This window comes from Drosophila montana, unplaced genomic scaffold (genome assembly GCF_035044405.1).
Source record: "Drosophila montana isolate Dmon_TW-CO22-7 unplaced genomic scaffold, ASM3504440v1 contig_3217_1, whole genome shotgun sequence".
NCBI lineage: Eukaryota > Metazoa > Arthropoda > Insecta > Diptera > Drosophilidae > Drosophila > Drosophila montana.
In genome coordinates, this window is record NW_026998097.1 from 2,033,574 (window position 1) to 2,048,635 (window position 15,062).

General features: G+C 39.4%; 4 protein-coding genes across 4 annotated transcripts in view; 2 read left to right on the forward strand and 2 right to left on the reverse strand.

The window, feature by feature from the left end:
* Nucleotides 1–5: 5 nt before the first annotated feature.
* Nucleotides 6–3,139, forward strand: yps (ypsilon schachtel). The gene is made up of 4 exons (XM_064689190.1): nucleotides 6–510; nucleotides 1,229–1,966; nucleotides 2,032–2,135; nucleotides 2,661–3,139. The coding sequence occupies exons 1-4, from the start codon at nucleotides 384–386 to the stop codon at nucleotides 2,706–2,708; spliced, it is 1,017 nt and encodes a 338-aa protein (XP_064545260.1). The 5' UTR covers nucleotides 6–383; the 3' UTR covers nucleotides 2,709–3,139.
* Nucleotides 3,140–3,938: 799 nt separating this feature from the next.
* Nucleotides 3,939–4,983, reverse strand: LOC135433202 (uncharacterized). Its single transcript, XM_064689199.1, has 2 exons — nucleotides 4,482–4,983; nucleotides 3,939–4,419 (listed from the first exon to the last, which is right to left on the reverse strand). Exons 1-2 carry the CDS (start codon nucleotides 4,959–4,961, stop codon nucleotides 4,045–4,047), a joined length of 855 nt encoding a protein of 284 aa, XP_064545269.1. The 5' UTR covers nucleotides 4,962–4,983; the 3' UTR covers nucleotides 3,939–4,044.
* A 210-nt stretch (nucleotides 4,984–5,193) lies between these two features.
* vers (versatile) lies at nucleotides 5,194–6,977 on the reverse strand. Its single transcript, XM_064689175.1, has 4 exons — nucleotides 6,430–6,977; nucleotides 5,899–6,374; nucleotides 5,717–5,838; nucleotides 5,194–5,655 (listed from the first exon to the last, which is right to left on the reverse strand). Exons 1-4 carry the CDS (start codon nucleotides 6,841–6,843, stop codon nucleotides 5,303–5,305), a joined length of 1,365 nt encoding a protein of 454 aa, XP_064545245.1. The 5' UTR covers nucleotides 6,844–6,977; the 3' UTR covers nucleotides 5,194–5,302.
* Nucleotides 6,978–9,659: 2,682 nt separating this feature from the next.
* Nucleotides 9,660–15,062, forward strand: part of Sema5c (Semaphorin 5c) — a 45,182-nt gene continuing 39,779 nt past the window's right edge. Inside the window, exon 1 of the mRNA XM_064689139.1 lies at nucleotides 9,660–9,902. The gene's annotated coding sequence lies outside the window, so the exon portion shown is untranslated. The remainder of the gene's footprint in view (nucleotides 9,903–15,062) is intronic.

Consider the following 15,062-nt stretch of genomic DNA (forward strand, 5'->3'; position numbering starts at 1 on the left):
ATAAAAAATTGTACAACACTAGCTATAGCTGCCATGTTTCACTTCCTGTGCTTGCGAACAAAATAGAATCGCCAAGAAAACCCTGCGAGTGAGTGTTTCAACATCACACTCGAAAATAACATCAAAGTGGTAGTTGAAAGAGTGCCACTACTCGAACCGCACTTATACCAACACCAACCAATAAATTGAAAGTAGCAGCCGAAAACTCAAGTCAAGAAAAAACAAAGTTGCGGCAACCACCAGCAGACGAAAGTTTTGCCGCACTCCGTCGACAAACAGCAGGAGAGGTTACTTTATTTATTCTTGCTTATATTTTTGGAAGCTCGAGTGTGTAGGTGTGTGTGCGCGTTTGAGGGAGAAGAACAACGAACGTAGCTAGAAAGATGGCAGACTCGGAAAAACAGCAGCAGCTACCCATTGAACAGCAGCAGCCGCTGGCCCAGGAAGAAGAGCAGGATGAGGGGCAGCAAGCGCAGGGCAAGCCCGCGCCGCCACCAAAGGAAATTATTGGTAAGCATACAAATCAATTCGCATTTTCATTCATGCAAACACATGGCGACTGCTACCAAAATAGCAATGAAAGGAACGGCGCGCTATATGTGAAAAATGTGCGTGTTTATACGTATGTGTGTGTGTGCGTGTCTTAAAATATACGCGCGACGCCATTTTGTATGCTGCATATACATACATACATATTCATACATTCGCCGGCTCGACTGCTGCCGCATGTGAAAAGCGGCGTAAGAACGAAATGAAAATTCTACTTTTTGCCGGTGGCACAGCCCACCCCCGCGGCCCCATCACGCGCCTGACCGAACAAATGCTGGCAACCCAATTTGTTAGCCGCCAACGTCGTTCCGGCTGTCAGCTCTCGCTCTCTTTCGGTGCGCGCACTCTCTCGCCTAAATGAGAGTGTGTTGTGTGCGTGCATAAGTGTATATACTATATAGTGTTTGTGTGTTTGTGTTCATTGTTTTGGTAACTTTATTTGTATACACTTTGGTTCGAGCACCCAGTAGAACTTTTTTGGTCCGTGAAATTAAGAGTGAATCTATTTAGTGATGTTTTTTAAAGTTCAATGGTATTAAGTTAATTTAACTTTTTCTTTCTTTAAAAAATCGATTCAACACAGATGTATATAAAATGTAATTTATCGATTAAATAATTGTGGTAACATTGTTTTGGATTCGTTTCTAACCTCACAACTGTGACTTCCTTCCACTTCCAGCCACTAAAGTCACCGGCACTGTTAAATGGTTCAACGTGAAGAGCGGCTACGGCTTCATCAATCGCAACGACACCAAAGAGGACGTCTTTGTGCACCAGAGTGCCATAGCGCGCAACAATCCTAAGAAGGCGGTGCGTTCGGTCGGCGATGGCGAGCTTGTTGAATTCGATGTGGTAATTGGCGAGAAGGGCAACGAAGCGGCCAATGTAACTGGGCCTTCTGGTGAGCCGGTGCGAGGCAGTCAGTTTGCTGCTGACAAGCGTCGCAACTTCCGACCATGGATGAAGAAGAATCGCCGTAAGCAACCAGGCGAGGGTGACAACGAAGGCGACGAACTGGCGCCGGCACAACAGCAGCAGCAACAGCAGCTCGATGGCCAGCAGCAGCAGCAGATGCAGTCGGGTCCACGTCAGCCACGTCAGAACTATCGTCGCGGACCCGGCGGCGGCCCTGGTGGTCCACCCGGTGGCCCACGCGGTGCTCCACGTGGCGGAGGCCCAGGCGGACCACCCGGTGGACCCGGACAACGTCGCTTTAACAACTACTATCCGCGCCAGACGCGCCGTGTGCTCGGAGGCGGCGATGGCAGCGCTGAACCAGGCGTTCATGATCCCAATTCAGATGGTGTTCAGCGGGGCGGCGATGGACAGCCGCGTCGTGGTGGCGGCGTTGGTGGACCCCAGCGACGCTTCTTCCGACGCAATGGACCACCGCCGCGTCGTGATGGTGGCGAGTACAGTAAGTTATCGCCTCATAAATTTGCCAAGTCATATGATAAAAAACAAATTCTCTTCCTTGTGTAGTTCAGGGCGGCCAAGGACCGCCGCGTCAGCCGTTCCGTCCACGTCGCCAGAATCGTAAACCCAATGGACCTGGCGGCGGCGGTATGGAGCAGCAGTCACAGCAGGTAATGAACTAAAAGCCAAACAAACAAAGAAACAAACAAACACCAACGATAACAACCACATCATCAACAACAACAACATCTTTAACAACAACAAATACTAGCAGCACTGCAAGAACAACAATAACAATAACAACAAGAACATGGCTTTCGGTGGCGGCAACTACAAACTAACGAAAAATGCATTAAAAAGTGCTCATTTAATTAACCATTAACAAACTCATACACTCACACACACATATATATAATTAGTTAACATAAGAGGCTTTGGTTCTTAACATTTCCTTTCAAGTGCATGTAACAGCGCGCCGCTGAATTAACGGTACACTTGTATCTGTACATAGATTTAACAGTGGGCTAACATCATGAGGCAACGAAATGTGTCTAAGTTAACATCATAACCATTTAATGCAAAGTTGCAAACAATTTTGATTTGATTTTAATTATTTTGTTTCTCTTTATTACAACTTATTATTATTTCAATGTCTGACATAATGCCCAACCCGCCCTTCCCCCAACCTCTCATAGAACGGCGCTCAAGAGCTGCAAAATACAACAACAGAAAGCACCGCATAAAGAAAACTGCAGTAACAACAAAAAAAAATAAATAAAAACAGTCAAACATCAGAAACTACAACAAAAAGAACAGCAAAAGCAAGCAGCAACTACTGCATTATACAGAAACAACAGCAACAAATGTGCAGTAGCATCAACAACAAGAAAAATCAACAAGCAGAAGATGGAGAAAAAGAATACATCCATCTATAAATTTGTAAATGGGCCGCCGCGTATTTTATGTTTTGTTTTCATCTGGGGCAAGCGACAGGAAAACCAAAATGTAAAATTTACAAACGATAAACCAAAAAATGCAAACAAAACACTTCAAATTCACTTCGAATGATATATTTGATAAAACATATTTATGTGTGTGCATGGCAGAAAGTGCATAAATTTCAAATTGTATTATAAAATCAGCAAACACTAACAATAAACATCATAAAAATGCATATATATTAGAGGCAGAACTGCATATATATAAATATATATATATATATATTTATACACATATTTATACAAAAGTAATTATTTGAACATTTATGAATTTGTAATTTTACATGAAAGTTTTGTTGTGCGTTTTTGCCAGCTTTCAATTTTAAGAGTTTCGTATCGAAGATGTTGACCTAAACCATATATTAAAAATAATTAATTCATTTATGCAACATACACACATACACTCATTGATAGGCCCTCAATGATACATCTAAAATACGTAAGCTCTCAATACTGAAAGTCAGATTTAATTGTAATAATTGATAGATTCAGATCAGGCGAAACTAATTAAATATGCCCCGCAAATGTACACGAACATCAAGCGAAAGCAGATGACAGAAACAATTTGTAATTCACAGCAAAGAAAAGTATATACAAAATGCAAAATGCAACAAAGAAAAACATTAAAAAAAAAACTAAAAAATATATTGGAAAAAATAAAAAAATTGAAAAATATTAAACGCATTTCATAATCTATAACGCACATAACATAAAATAATTTTTTCTTCATGTAGATAAGATTTAGTATAACTGTTGGCCTAATATAACTCAGGTAAACAAAACCAAAATTTCGATCCATTCAATATGCAATGTTTCATTAGTTAATTTCGAGATTTCGTAGCTAATATTAACGTTGTTGATAAGCGACCATCATTCGTATCTGTCTGATAACCGGCACTAATAGAATTGAAAACAATTCCAACCATGAACAAAAGTATTGCATTGCAAATGGTTAACAACTTTCACAGATCAAACTAAAAATTAATTACATTTTATTAAGGGATTATTTAAGGAGGGGATAAAAATTAATTTAATTCAATTAAACCTATTTAGACCATGTTAAGAATGGCTACTTCAAGCCTTATAAGCTGGTTGTCAACGATGTTACTGTTGATATGTTCAAGCGTTCCAAGCGTCCCAGAACTAGGAGCTCGTCAATCGAACGTTTCGCATAAAATTTCTGCTCTTCGCTTAATTTGAGGAACGCATGCGCCCAGGCGCGGGCGTAACTTTCAGCTTCGGATATCGCACTGGCGTCGATGTGAATGAGGCTTGAGGAATTCGGCCGGATTGTCTCCTTGACGAATTCCTGCGATACATCTTCAGTCACATGATCTATTTCAATGGCTTGCTCTTCGGTCAGTTCAGGTGACCAGGCTTCATCCTCGGAAAATAACTTCAGAAGCGGTCGCTCATTGGGTGCAAGTGATGTTTCTGGGGACTCAATATGCTCAATCTGTTGAAACGAAAACACGTAAGCTAAAGCAACACTCCAGATTGGCCTGCTCTGGCACTCACCTCTGAATGTGTAGCAGCTGGAATGTCCACTTCCTCATATTCTTCTTCCTCATCGCTGTATTCAACAGCCTTTGGATCGTTGAGCTCCTCGTACATTTGCATTTGCCTCTTGCTTGCCGTCACCGGCATCCTTTGCAATTTGCTGCTGCTGTGTTGTGTCTTTGGCGTTTCAGCAACTTTTCCGTGTTGTTTCAGATAACGAACATGGCACTTGTGTATGCGCAGATTAGATGTAGTGCCTCCAGTTGATTGCATTACTCGCTTGCAGCCCAAGCAATAGTATCTCCATTTTAACTTGGTGCCATCCGGACGAGCGATTTCTCGGTACACATTCCAAACGGAGCTGCGTTTGTTCTTTTTCACTAGCCGGTACTGGCCGTCATGGATTTTAAGTAATATATCTAGTTGGGATTCGGTGCATTTTGCCTCCTCTTCCTGAACATTTATAATAAACATTGCTTGTTTTACAGGCTTTGCCATTGCGTGCGAATCAGTGTGGCTGTTACTGGCTATCGCAAAAATACGCAAAGCCAAAAAAAAATACTAAAATACCAGAAGAAAATGTGGGTTGGCGCGGACGTGGAAAAATGCGTTAAATAGCCCAACTCTACAATCGCAAACATTTGAGGTATTTATATTTTATATTTATGCTATAATTAAAAGCTTAGATTAAAAAAATAAAACAATATTATATAAATTATGATAATACAGCTTTCGAGGCAGTCATTGCATTTATTAGATAGACGTTGTACAGAACTTAAAAATATATTCTAGCAAACCAACAATATAAATACTTTTATCAATGTTCGATTTTTATTATACTATTTTGCATTTCTAAGCAGCTCAGTTAACGTTTGACCGATCGATGTTAGTTCTCTGGATATATGCTTCATGACCTGTAGTTTTTGTTTTTCGACAGCCAACTTCTGTTCTTCAATTTGCAGCATTCGATCTGTTGGCTCTCCTCTTGGTGTATTATAAAAATCATCCCTGTGCGATCTTGGTAATACCGTTGGGGTCTGTTCTACAGTTTTATCTACGCGTTCTTCTTCCCCTGGTACTTGCTCAGGTTCTGCAGCTGGTGTTGTCTCCTGTTCCGGCTCCTTGTCCTCTGACATATTGTTGGCTTCGGTCTCCGCGTCGCTGCTGTCCGCATTGAAAAATGTTGAAGACTCTGAGTTTGGAAGTTTAAATAATGAATGAATGCCAAAGGTGCGTCCGACTTTACTTATTACCTGTATTATCAAAAATGATTTCTTCAAAATCAACAGACGGCGTTCCAACTAACAGAGCTTGAACTCTCTTAAAATACCGCCAATTGGTTGGTTTTCCAGCCTTAATCTTTTTCATTTCCAACCTAAAATGAAGAAGCAATGTTGCAGTTATGGTAAGCTACTTTACACAAACATATGTTAACCTGTATTTTCTAGACATGTTGTCCATTTTTGTTTTAATTTCCCGGTGAGTTGGTCCATATTCGCTCATTTCCTCAGCCATTTCTTTGTGTATGTGGGATTTTTTTAGCGGCCCTCGTATGTCCTTTAAGTGCTTTTCCCATAAGTCCAGGAATATATTGGTTGATTTTGGCGACCATTCAAACCGACTGAGAGTATCTAACCTAGGGCATGCAACTATGGCCTCATCTTCCAGAAATAAATTACGTTCTTCTTCTTGCAGTGAGGCTGTGTCTTCATCTTCCTCTTCAGAGGAAAGAGGAATATTTTTGTATATTAATTGCCGCTTGTCATGCAACGCTTCCTGTACTGTTGTACTGTGAAGTGCTGAAGCGCTCTTTTTAGGTGAACAAGAATCTTCGGAAAACAGCTGGAGCAGCGGGCGCACCGTGGAATTAATCGACTGGAATGCGCGTACCTGATTGTCGGCTTGATCCCGCTGTAAGGACAAAGTGTTAGTTTTTAATTTCTTTGCATTGGAAGTGGGAGCATGCCTCTGGTTCTGTCAGATATTCAATATCACTCAACGGGGACAGGTCGTCTTCCTGATATTCGTGTTGAGGCGACAAGTTCCGCGTCGCTCTACCTCTTAACTTTGTTTGGATGAATCGTTTGTTGGACTGCTTTTGGGATGTCGATAAGCCGGCTTTGCCTATAATTTTTTGTTTCCTATTGTTGTTGATGACCCGATAGCGTTGGACGGTCTGCTGCCCATTGTTGGATCTCATTATGCCGAGGAAATAAATATTATTTTTGTTTGTTGAATTTACTGCAAGCCCGCAGCTGCTGGTTTTAGTTTGGTTCTTTACAACACATATGTATGTCGTTTGAAGCACTTTCGATAACATTTCGATAAAATTCATTTGTCTGAAAACGGCAAATACTGGTTCTGATTCGATAAACAGCATATGGCGCGTTATTGAATTTAAAAAATGCTTTGATCATGCATAGTATTTATTCGCGTTCTTTTCAATTCATAACTTTAAAATTTTGTCGTATTCTATCTTAAATTAAGTCACACAACTCTTTAAATGATTTTTACTTTTGTAAGTAGGGCAAGACAAGTAACTACATACATAGATTGTTTAGTTGATCTAAATAAATTACTGACATCTTCAATTGTCATCGAGTCTATGAAGATTCGCACGCATTTCAGCTAATCAGCTACATTTGGCGATGGCTGGAAAAGAGGAACACAAGGAAAAACGGACGACAACAATCAACGACAATTGCGCTACGATTATGTCTAATGGGTAGCTGTGCCATCTTTTAGTGAATTGAACAGCTGAACCCCAAGGCCTGTGTTTGTTTCACCAGCACCAACAGCTTCAGCTTCAGCTTGAAGCGCTGTCTGACCGAGAACTGACAGCGACTTGCAGGCCGTCGTCAGTCAGCCTAATTGTGCATTGCCTGTGGAAGCACCCTGCAACCGGTTTTGCAAGAGCATCTGAGCTGTGGCCCTGCTTTTGTCCCCCTTGATTTTGGCCGGCTGAAAAAGGTATGGCTCGTGCTTGGTTGGGCTCTGTGCACGCAGCTGCTTTTGGCCCAAAACTTAGCACTTAAATTGTCACTTAATCGAAAAATTAAACTTTATTGGAGGCCACAGGTGCTGAATTTTATGGCACGTGGCTGATTTGATATAAACCAGCTGCTGCTGTTGTTTGGTACAATTGGTGGCATGCCACAAAATAAATTTGTACAAGCCTGGATGCGCTCGCTGCAGCTATTCACAATGCTCCACACAGACTTAATTGTTTCTTGCGGTTGTTGGCAGTTTTTTTTCTTTGTGACCGTTCGTTTTGCTGTTGTCTCAGCCACATTAGTTAAGGGGGGGCATGTGGAAGACAACAGCCGCCACGACCATGACTTTGTGCAACTGGCGACATCGAAATGTTGCGGCAACTGGCAACTGGCAATTTGATTATGGCCCATGCATTGGCATCATTATGGCGCTGGCGAGACCTTATTTGTTTGGCGCATAATTTAAGTTAAAGCCTCGTACAAATGTCGCGTCATTGTTGCAATGATGGTTGTTGCCTACGCGCTTGCATGCAGCATGTTGATGATGGCCGTGCCCCGGCCAGGCTTGGCTTTGACTGCAACCTCTGCTGCCTGCCTGCTGGCGCTTGATTGCAGGTTGTCATGAGCAGGCTGAGCTCAGCCAAAGCTCCGCTTGGCCTGCCGCCTGTCGCTGCTGACATGTTGCATATCCCATAGGCATCCATGGGCATGTCTCTCAATTGCATTTATGTTTGCCATGTCCCTTTTTGACGTGGGTCGCTTGTATTGCTCGTGCTTTAATTTAACTGGTTTCTGCTTTTGCACTGGGCATATCATTGAAAGCTGCAGTTAGCTTTCATTCGATTTGTTCTCGCTCGTGTCACGAGACCAACTCCCATTTGAACGCACATCTCTAGATGTAAAGCGCATCTACTGCCCGCCCACCTTGTACAAACGTTGCTTTTTCGGCCTGTGTGGGTGGCACCACTAGATAAGATATGTTTACTTAAGCCCAACAAAATCTACATAAATGTGGCACAACTGAAACGTTCCCAAACCAGCTTGGGCCTTTACAGGCGGAGTTTTTACATATAACTGCATATGATATTATTATTATATAGGGTTAGGAATAAATGGCATGGAACGCCACTTGATTTGGAACATCTGATAAAGAACAAAGTAGGGTTAAAAATTGCTATAAATACTCTATCTGCTCACTAAAGTTTTGAATGTAATAAAAAAAACGAACATAACATACTTTTATAAAACAAATAATTTGTTAACCGTTATCAATTCATGAATCTAACTGTGAAAATCATTAAATGACCAGAGTGGGAACAACTCTTGTAAGGTCAAGCAGATAAAGATTCAACTGAGCACAAAAATCAGCTGCTAATGCTCTCCGAATGGGCAGATTGAACTCTGAAACTAATTTGATTTGACGCAAGGCAATTTACGGCTGCCTCGAATGGAGCGATACATTGGGGTTGGGGCTTATCTGGGCGGCTATGCGCGCTTCTAGCAATTCGGGGCCATCAAATTAATTACGTACTCGTCCAAAGAGAAGAAACAGTAGCTGTAAAAAGTTAATGAGCTGCGGAGTAGGCACAAAACGTAAGCGAATAACGAGAAACGACAACAGCAGCAAGAACAACCAGAAGTCAAAACAAAAACAAAGAACGCATCGTGATCGAAAAGCGCGTTTGTTTTGATTATGTGACAAACAAAGCAGAAGAAGAAAGAAAAACGACAAAATGACGAAAAGAAAAAGAATTAAAACAAAAAACCGACGCTGTTGGCTTTTAATTTAAAAAGTTGCTGGCAAAGCAGCATAAAACGTGCAGCGCGCGAACAATAGAAAGAGAGGGAGCGAGAGAGCGATCGCAAGACAAGAGAGACGCAAAAGAGGTAGATCAACGAAACAAGCGCAACAAGCAAACACACACATTTGCCACATGTGGCAGGCAGTTAAACTCAAACAAACTGGTTTTCCACTCCCACACATACATACACAAACACAGAGAGAGAGAGAGAGAGAGAGAGAGCGAAAAAGAGAGCAATCGAGAAGGCGCACGTGTGTGCGTGCGTTTGTGTTAGCTCACGCGCTCAAAGTTTGAAGCTCAGCTCCGGTTCAGTTTCAGTCGCCGTTTCAGGCTCGTTCGTTTTTGACGCGCTCGTCGTGGCTTATTTTGTGCAATTTTTTCCGTTTTTGTGACTTTGACAATCTATTAAAACCTATAAAATATTAATAGTGAATAACAACTGTCTATTTAAAGTGAACTTACCTTAACAATGCGTATTCCATGTGCTTCGAACAAGTTTTGAAGTGTTGCTTTTAACCAAATATAAAACGAAAGCAAGCTGTAAATAATATTTAAATAACTGTTTAAGTGAAACCTATTGAATTTTTTTGTAAGATATCATCGACATATCAAAAGCTACCACAATAGTACAGGACTTACGATAAGTAAGTAAAAACCACAAGCATATGTAGATACTAAAATTATATATGACTATTTTATGTTCCATTTTTAAAATTTATTATCTAAACATAAAATCTGTATATGCATTGAAAACGTGACCTAGGCAACATTAATTGTTCAAGGCATGAACATATATTATTCGACTTATATTAAGAACCTACTAAAATCTTGAACAGTTCAACAGATATTTAAATAGCGACTAAAGCTTCGGTTGTTCTTTATCATAAAAGATCCGTTACTTTATCAATCCATAGATAAGCCCGTCGAACACGAAAGTTAAGATTGAAAGTCGTTGTAAGCGAACATCTTGTATATCTAATTAACATTTTGACTTGCAACTTAAATGGGATATTTCCACAAATTGACTGCAATTGATTGCATTAATTCGATAACTCTCTTAAACTTTATCCTTTCTTTTCGTAGTCTCTGAGTGGGTTTCATTTATTATTGAGCTGCGGCACGAGCATAAAAGTGGGTTATATTAATAGGTAAAGGCGTTTAGCCTGGCATCATCTTTGGGATCGCGCAGCTGGCCCAATCTCATGGGCTTCGTTATATTCAGATTCGTGACCAGTTTGCGTGGCTGGCCAAAGCGAGTGGGTCGCTTGGAAACCTTCGGTGGCTGGCTAAAAAAATATAATTGTTCGATTGATAAGTAAGACTCTCAGCTCCCAGGCTCGGCCATGTTGCTCTAATTTATTTACGCCTTGAAGTTTCCGCCTCTTGCATTTCGTTTTTCGGCCAAAACAGCAAAAAGCAATGCAATAAAATGTTTACACTTCCTAGCTGGGAACCTATGGCGGGGCACTGGCTGTGGCACCCACGCCCAGCGCACCCGGCACTTCAATGCCAATCGACATTGCCCTCGACAGTCCCATAATTCTCGGACTTAATTGATTACACCAAGTCCGAGTGCAAAGCTGTGTCCGGCCGGGATGTGGGTGGATAGTTTCTCCGTTGATAAAATATAAAATATTTCAACCAAGTTTATGTTTTGTTTACGCCCACCTATAAATAAGCCGCAATTCCAGCATAAATCTCGGCTATGATAAAAGTGTTATCTGAAGTACACAATTCGGTTTCACCTATCGGGTTGAACGTGGTGTCAAGTGCACATGTACTACACAACGGCTTGATAATAACAACGGGTAGTTTTAAATTGTGCACTTGAATCATCATGCAGATAATGCATTCGCTTCCTGGAAGTTGTATAAAATGCAACTAAGAAACTGATTATAAGACTATAAATTATTCACATTGAAAATATATGATTGCTAGTAATAATTTCTTGTTACATTAGCGAGTCTTTGTCAACCGAACCAGCTCGAACCCGATCCAACCAAAACTGAACGAATACTCGAACTCGAATTATTTTCGGACTTTGGCAAAACAAACCGCACCATCGACAATTTGTATCTTTTGTTAGATTTGAGAAGAATTTTAAAAAGCCAGCTTCGAATACTTATTATAAAATCAATAAATATTTAAGATTTTCGTATCTGAACATTCCTTTGAGCACATAAAGGAAAGTCCATTTACAATGATTGTTGATTGTTGTGCGCCAAATCCAAGATGCAGTTCCATCTACAAGAAGCTTGTCGCTCCTCGAATAGATGGTAGACTATGTCTTGTCGAGTGGCATTGGATCGCAACGCCATCGCTTGTCACTAAATTGACCCATTTCAGAGCTTAAGGCGATGCCAAACGAAAAAAAAATAAAACCCGACTGACGACTCAGACAAAGCCTAGAATCTGCCCCTGCCCCTGCCCCTGGCCCCGCTCAGCTTACGAACCAGTTGCAAGTTGAGTGCATGTTGTACATGGCACATGCCCGAAACTGAAATTGTTCGCTTTGGCTTTCCTTGGCCGCCAACTTTTGGCTGGCACTGTGCGAGCTCTGATCCGCATGTGTCTGTGTCCGGAGTCTCCGACCACATTACATTCTTATCTAAATATGCACATTTCTTCTTTGTGCTTCTGGGTCTTGTCTTGCCTTCTGGGTCGTCATCTGCTCTCGCTGCTTACGTGCAATGCCCACAGATGAGCCCAAGTCTCTCCCTCTCTCTCTCTCTCTCTGCTAGCCTCTACTCATTAACGAGCCAAATAACGGTATACATTGTTGCCGGTTATGTAATATATATATATATAGTTTAGCATGAGCATGCTACATGCTGTACCTGATAAATCAATGTGGCAGACGAGTCGCTGCCCGGCAGAGCTGTAGCTGGAGGCCTTCTCCACGTTCGCCTGCTAATGACATAAATTGTCCACTTCACATAGACGGCAGTTATTGACGACTTAATTATGCTGATGAATGCATTTTTGCAATTGAAATGTGCTGTGCAAAAAGCAGTTGAGTTATCAGACAGAGTTATATATGCAAGTTAAGCGATATGTAGAAATACGACGACTTCAAAAACGCCCCGCAAAACTGGTTCAGAATGCGACGCCAAAAGAAAATCACGTAGCACCAATAAAATGTTTTCTTCAATAACCAAATCTACCCAGAAGTATGCTATATGAATGCAGAGTCAAACAACAGGAACATAATTCTATTTTCTATATATAAATAAACGGCTTGTCCTGAATTCCACCCGCTGGTGTGGAAAATTCGCGAAAAACGCATGTATGCAACATTTTTGTTTACCATCACAATCAGCTTCAAAATCATTTTCAAAGATCTTTGTGAAAATTCATTTTAGACGTGTTTCACAGTTTTCACAAAATTCCCCTCTTGCATGAGAAATCCGGGTGAAAGCATATAGGAGAGCAGTTATAAGTTTTGTCCGATCGGCATTAAACCTTTATTCAAAGCTCAACATAAAAACTAAGTAAATATGTGTTTGAGTGATTTAGGCAATCAAATTCGCAGCTGTGAAACTGTTTTTGCTTACGATCGGAATGGTTTCACGGGTCTTGGGTGGAAAATGCGTGTAAAAAGTTTTACGAACGAAAGTTTATTTTTCAAGATAGTACGAATAGAATTAAATTTTTCACGGATGGTAACTGGGTGCCACGGGCAAGCCCGGGTAAAACCCGCCAGTAAAATATAAATATACATGTCACTTGAAGTCTCTAAGGATTACATATTTATACATAAAGAATAAATAATATTTAAAATGTAGAAACTCTCGCATTTCCCCATACTCCTATGCTCTCAAAAATGCATGGATTATAATTTGCAGATTCGATAAAATTCAACAATCTTTGAAGCTCTTTTTTATTTTTAAGTTTTCTATCCAAGCGTAAATATTCAAAAATTAATTATTTAAATTATTATCTCTTGTGCGAGCTTTCTTTTTTCTTTTTTTTTTTTGATTTCCCAACAATAATCCAATTATTTTAGCAAATGCCAAAAAAATGCCACAACCAAAATTTCTATAAAATCAGTTAATCAACCTTCGCATGGAAGCCATTAATAAACATTATGTTCAATGTCGCTGCTAGTTTGTTGCCAAAAACCCAAAAGCCATTAACAATCATATATGTCTCTATATAGTACGGATGATCATAAATCTTTAATTCGGCAAATACGTAGCCACAAGTTATTGCACCAAATAAGATAAGCCGCAAATTCCGACAACGGGATGTACAGCTTAATTATGATTTGTGAACTGAAAAATAAATAGTATGAATAGAGACTAATTAACATAAAACATGTTTGTCTATGCTCAAATCCAAAGCGCATAACATGGTCACGGCCACTCTCACTCTTGGCAAACATTAAAAATAAAAATATTGGCGAAAAAAAAAGAGTTTGCTTTGATTTAACGAGTCGAGCCGCATTTATCATAATGTCAGTGATATGCTTAAGTTGGTTACTTTTTTTTTATGCCTCGCTGGCCGTTGTTTATCCACGGATTAATGTATTTCAGAGTTGACTGAACCCGCGGCCAGGCTCGGATCTACGGAGAAGATCAAGCTCTGCAATTAAGTAACGCGTTTGAAATTTGTATAAAAAATTGAAAAAAATAACAACAAAACAAAAATTAGTGTTTGGTTTAAATATTCATGTGATGTGGGTCCGGTTTCGAATTTGTTGACTTTGAAAACATTTCTGACACGGATTTTGTGGCGACCGGAAAGAGCAGCACGCGAGGCTTTTATGGGGCGATGCCAGGCGGAACCAGTTCAAACGGAACTTCAATAAATGACTTACTGACTCGTATGAATTAACACAAATTTAAGCAAAGCACTAATTATGGACATATTGAAATACTTTTGTTTTTGTTTTTATTTATCAGCACTTTTAATTTTGCCACTCATCAACTGAATAACAACAAATTTGAATTTGCAAACAAAGAAAATTGTTTCAAATTTGTTGTCAGTTTTATGTTTTTGCGCTTTGTTTATTTTATTCGCTTTCTTACAATGATTTTTTAATTTTGTTTTTTTTTATTTCTACTTTTGTCACACGCTTCTTGAATGTACTCACTTTTTTATGTTATTCGTAGCATTTTCGCCAATTTTATTTTGGATTCAGCTTAGGCATGTTCACGTCAAAGATCTTCCCAGTTGTTTTCTTAATGATTTTGTACATTTTGTACTTATTCAATGATTCGCATGCAGGCTAAGCATATTAGGTTTTTGGGAACGTGGGATTGTTGTACAAATATATAAAATGTGGATTTCTTTTCTTTATCAACTTATATTTTACAAATTTCTATTATATTAGAAATAAGGAACTATCAAAAAGCGGGGTTTGAAAGACATTTTGTAACCCAACGTAGTGCATAATATAAATTCTATAATTTTCTTGAGCTGTTCGTATTATAAAGCTAATATGTTTATATTTTGGTATTTAATAACATTTTTTAATTTAAAAATAGTATAAAATCTGGAATTTCATTGAGCTATTCGTATTATAAATCTAATATATTTTTTTATTTTGGTATTTAATAAAAGTTTTTAATTTATAAATAGTATAAAATCTAGAATTTCATTGAGCTGTTCGTAACATGTTTATATTTTGGTATTTAATCTAAAATTAATATAATTTCTATACTTTCACTGAGCTCTTCGTATTATAAATCTAGTATGTTTATATTTTGGTATTTAATCTCAAAATAATATAAATTCTATAATTTCATTGAGCTTTTCGTATTAAAAATCTAATATGTTTATATTTTGGTATTTAATAACTT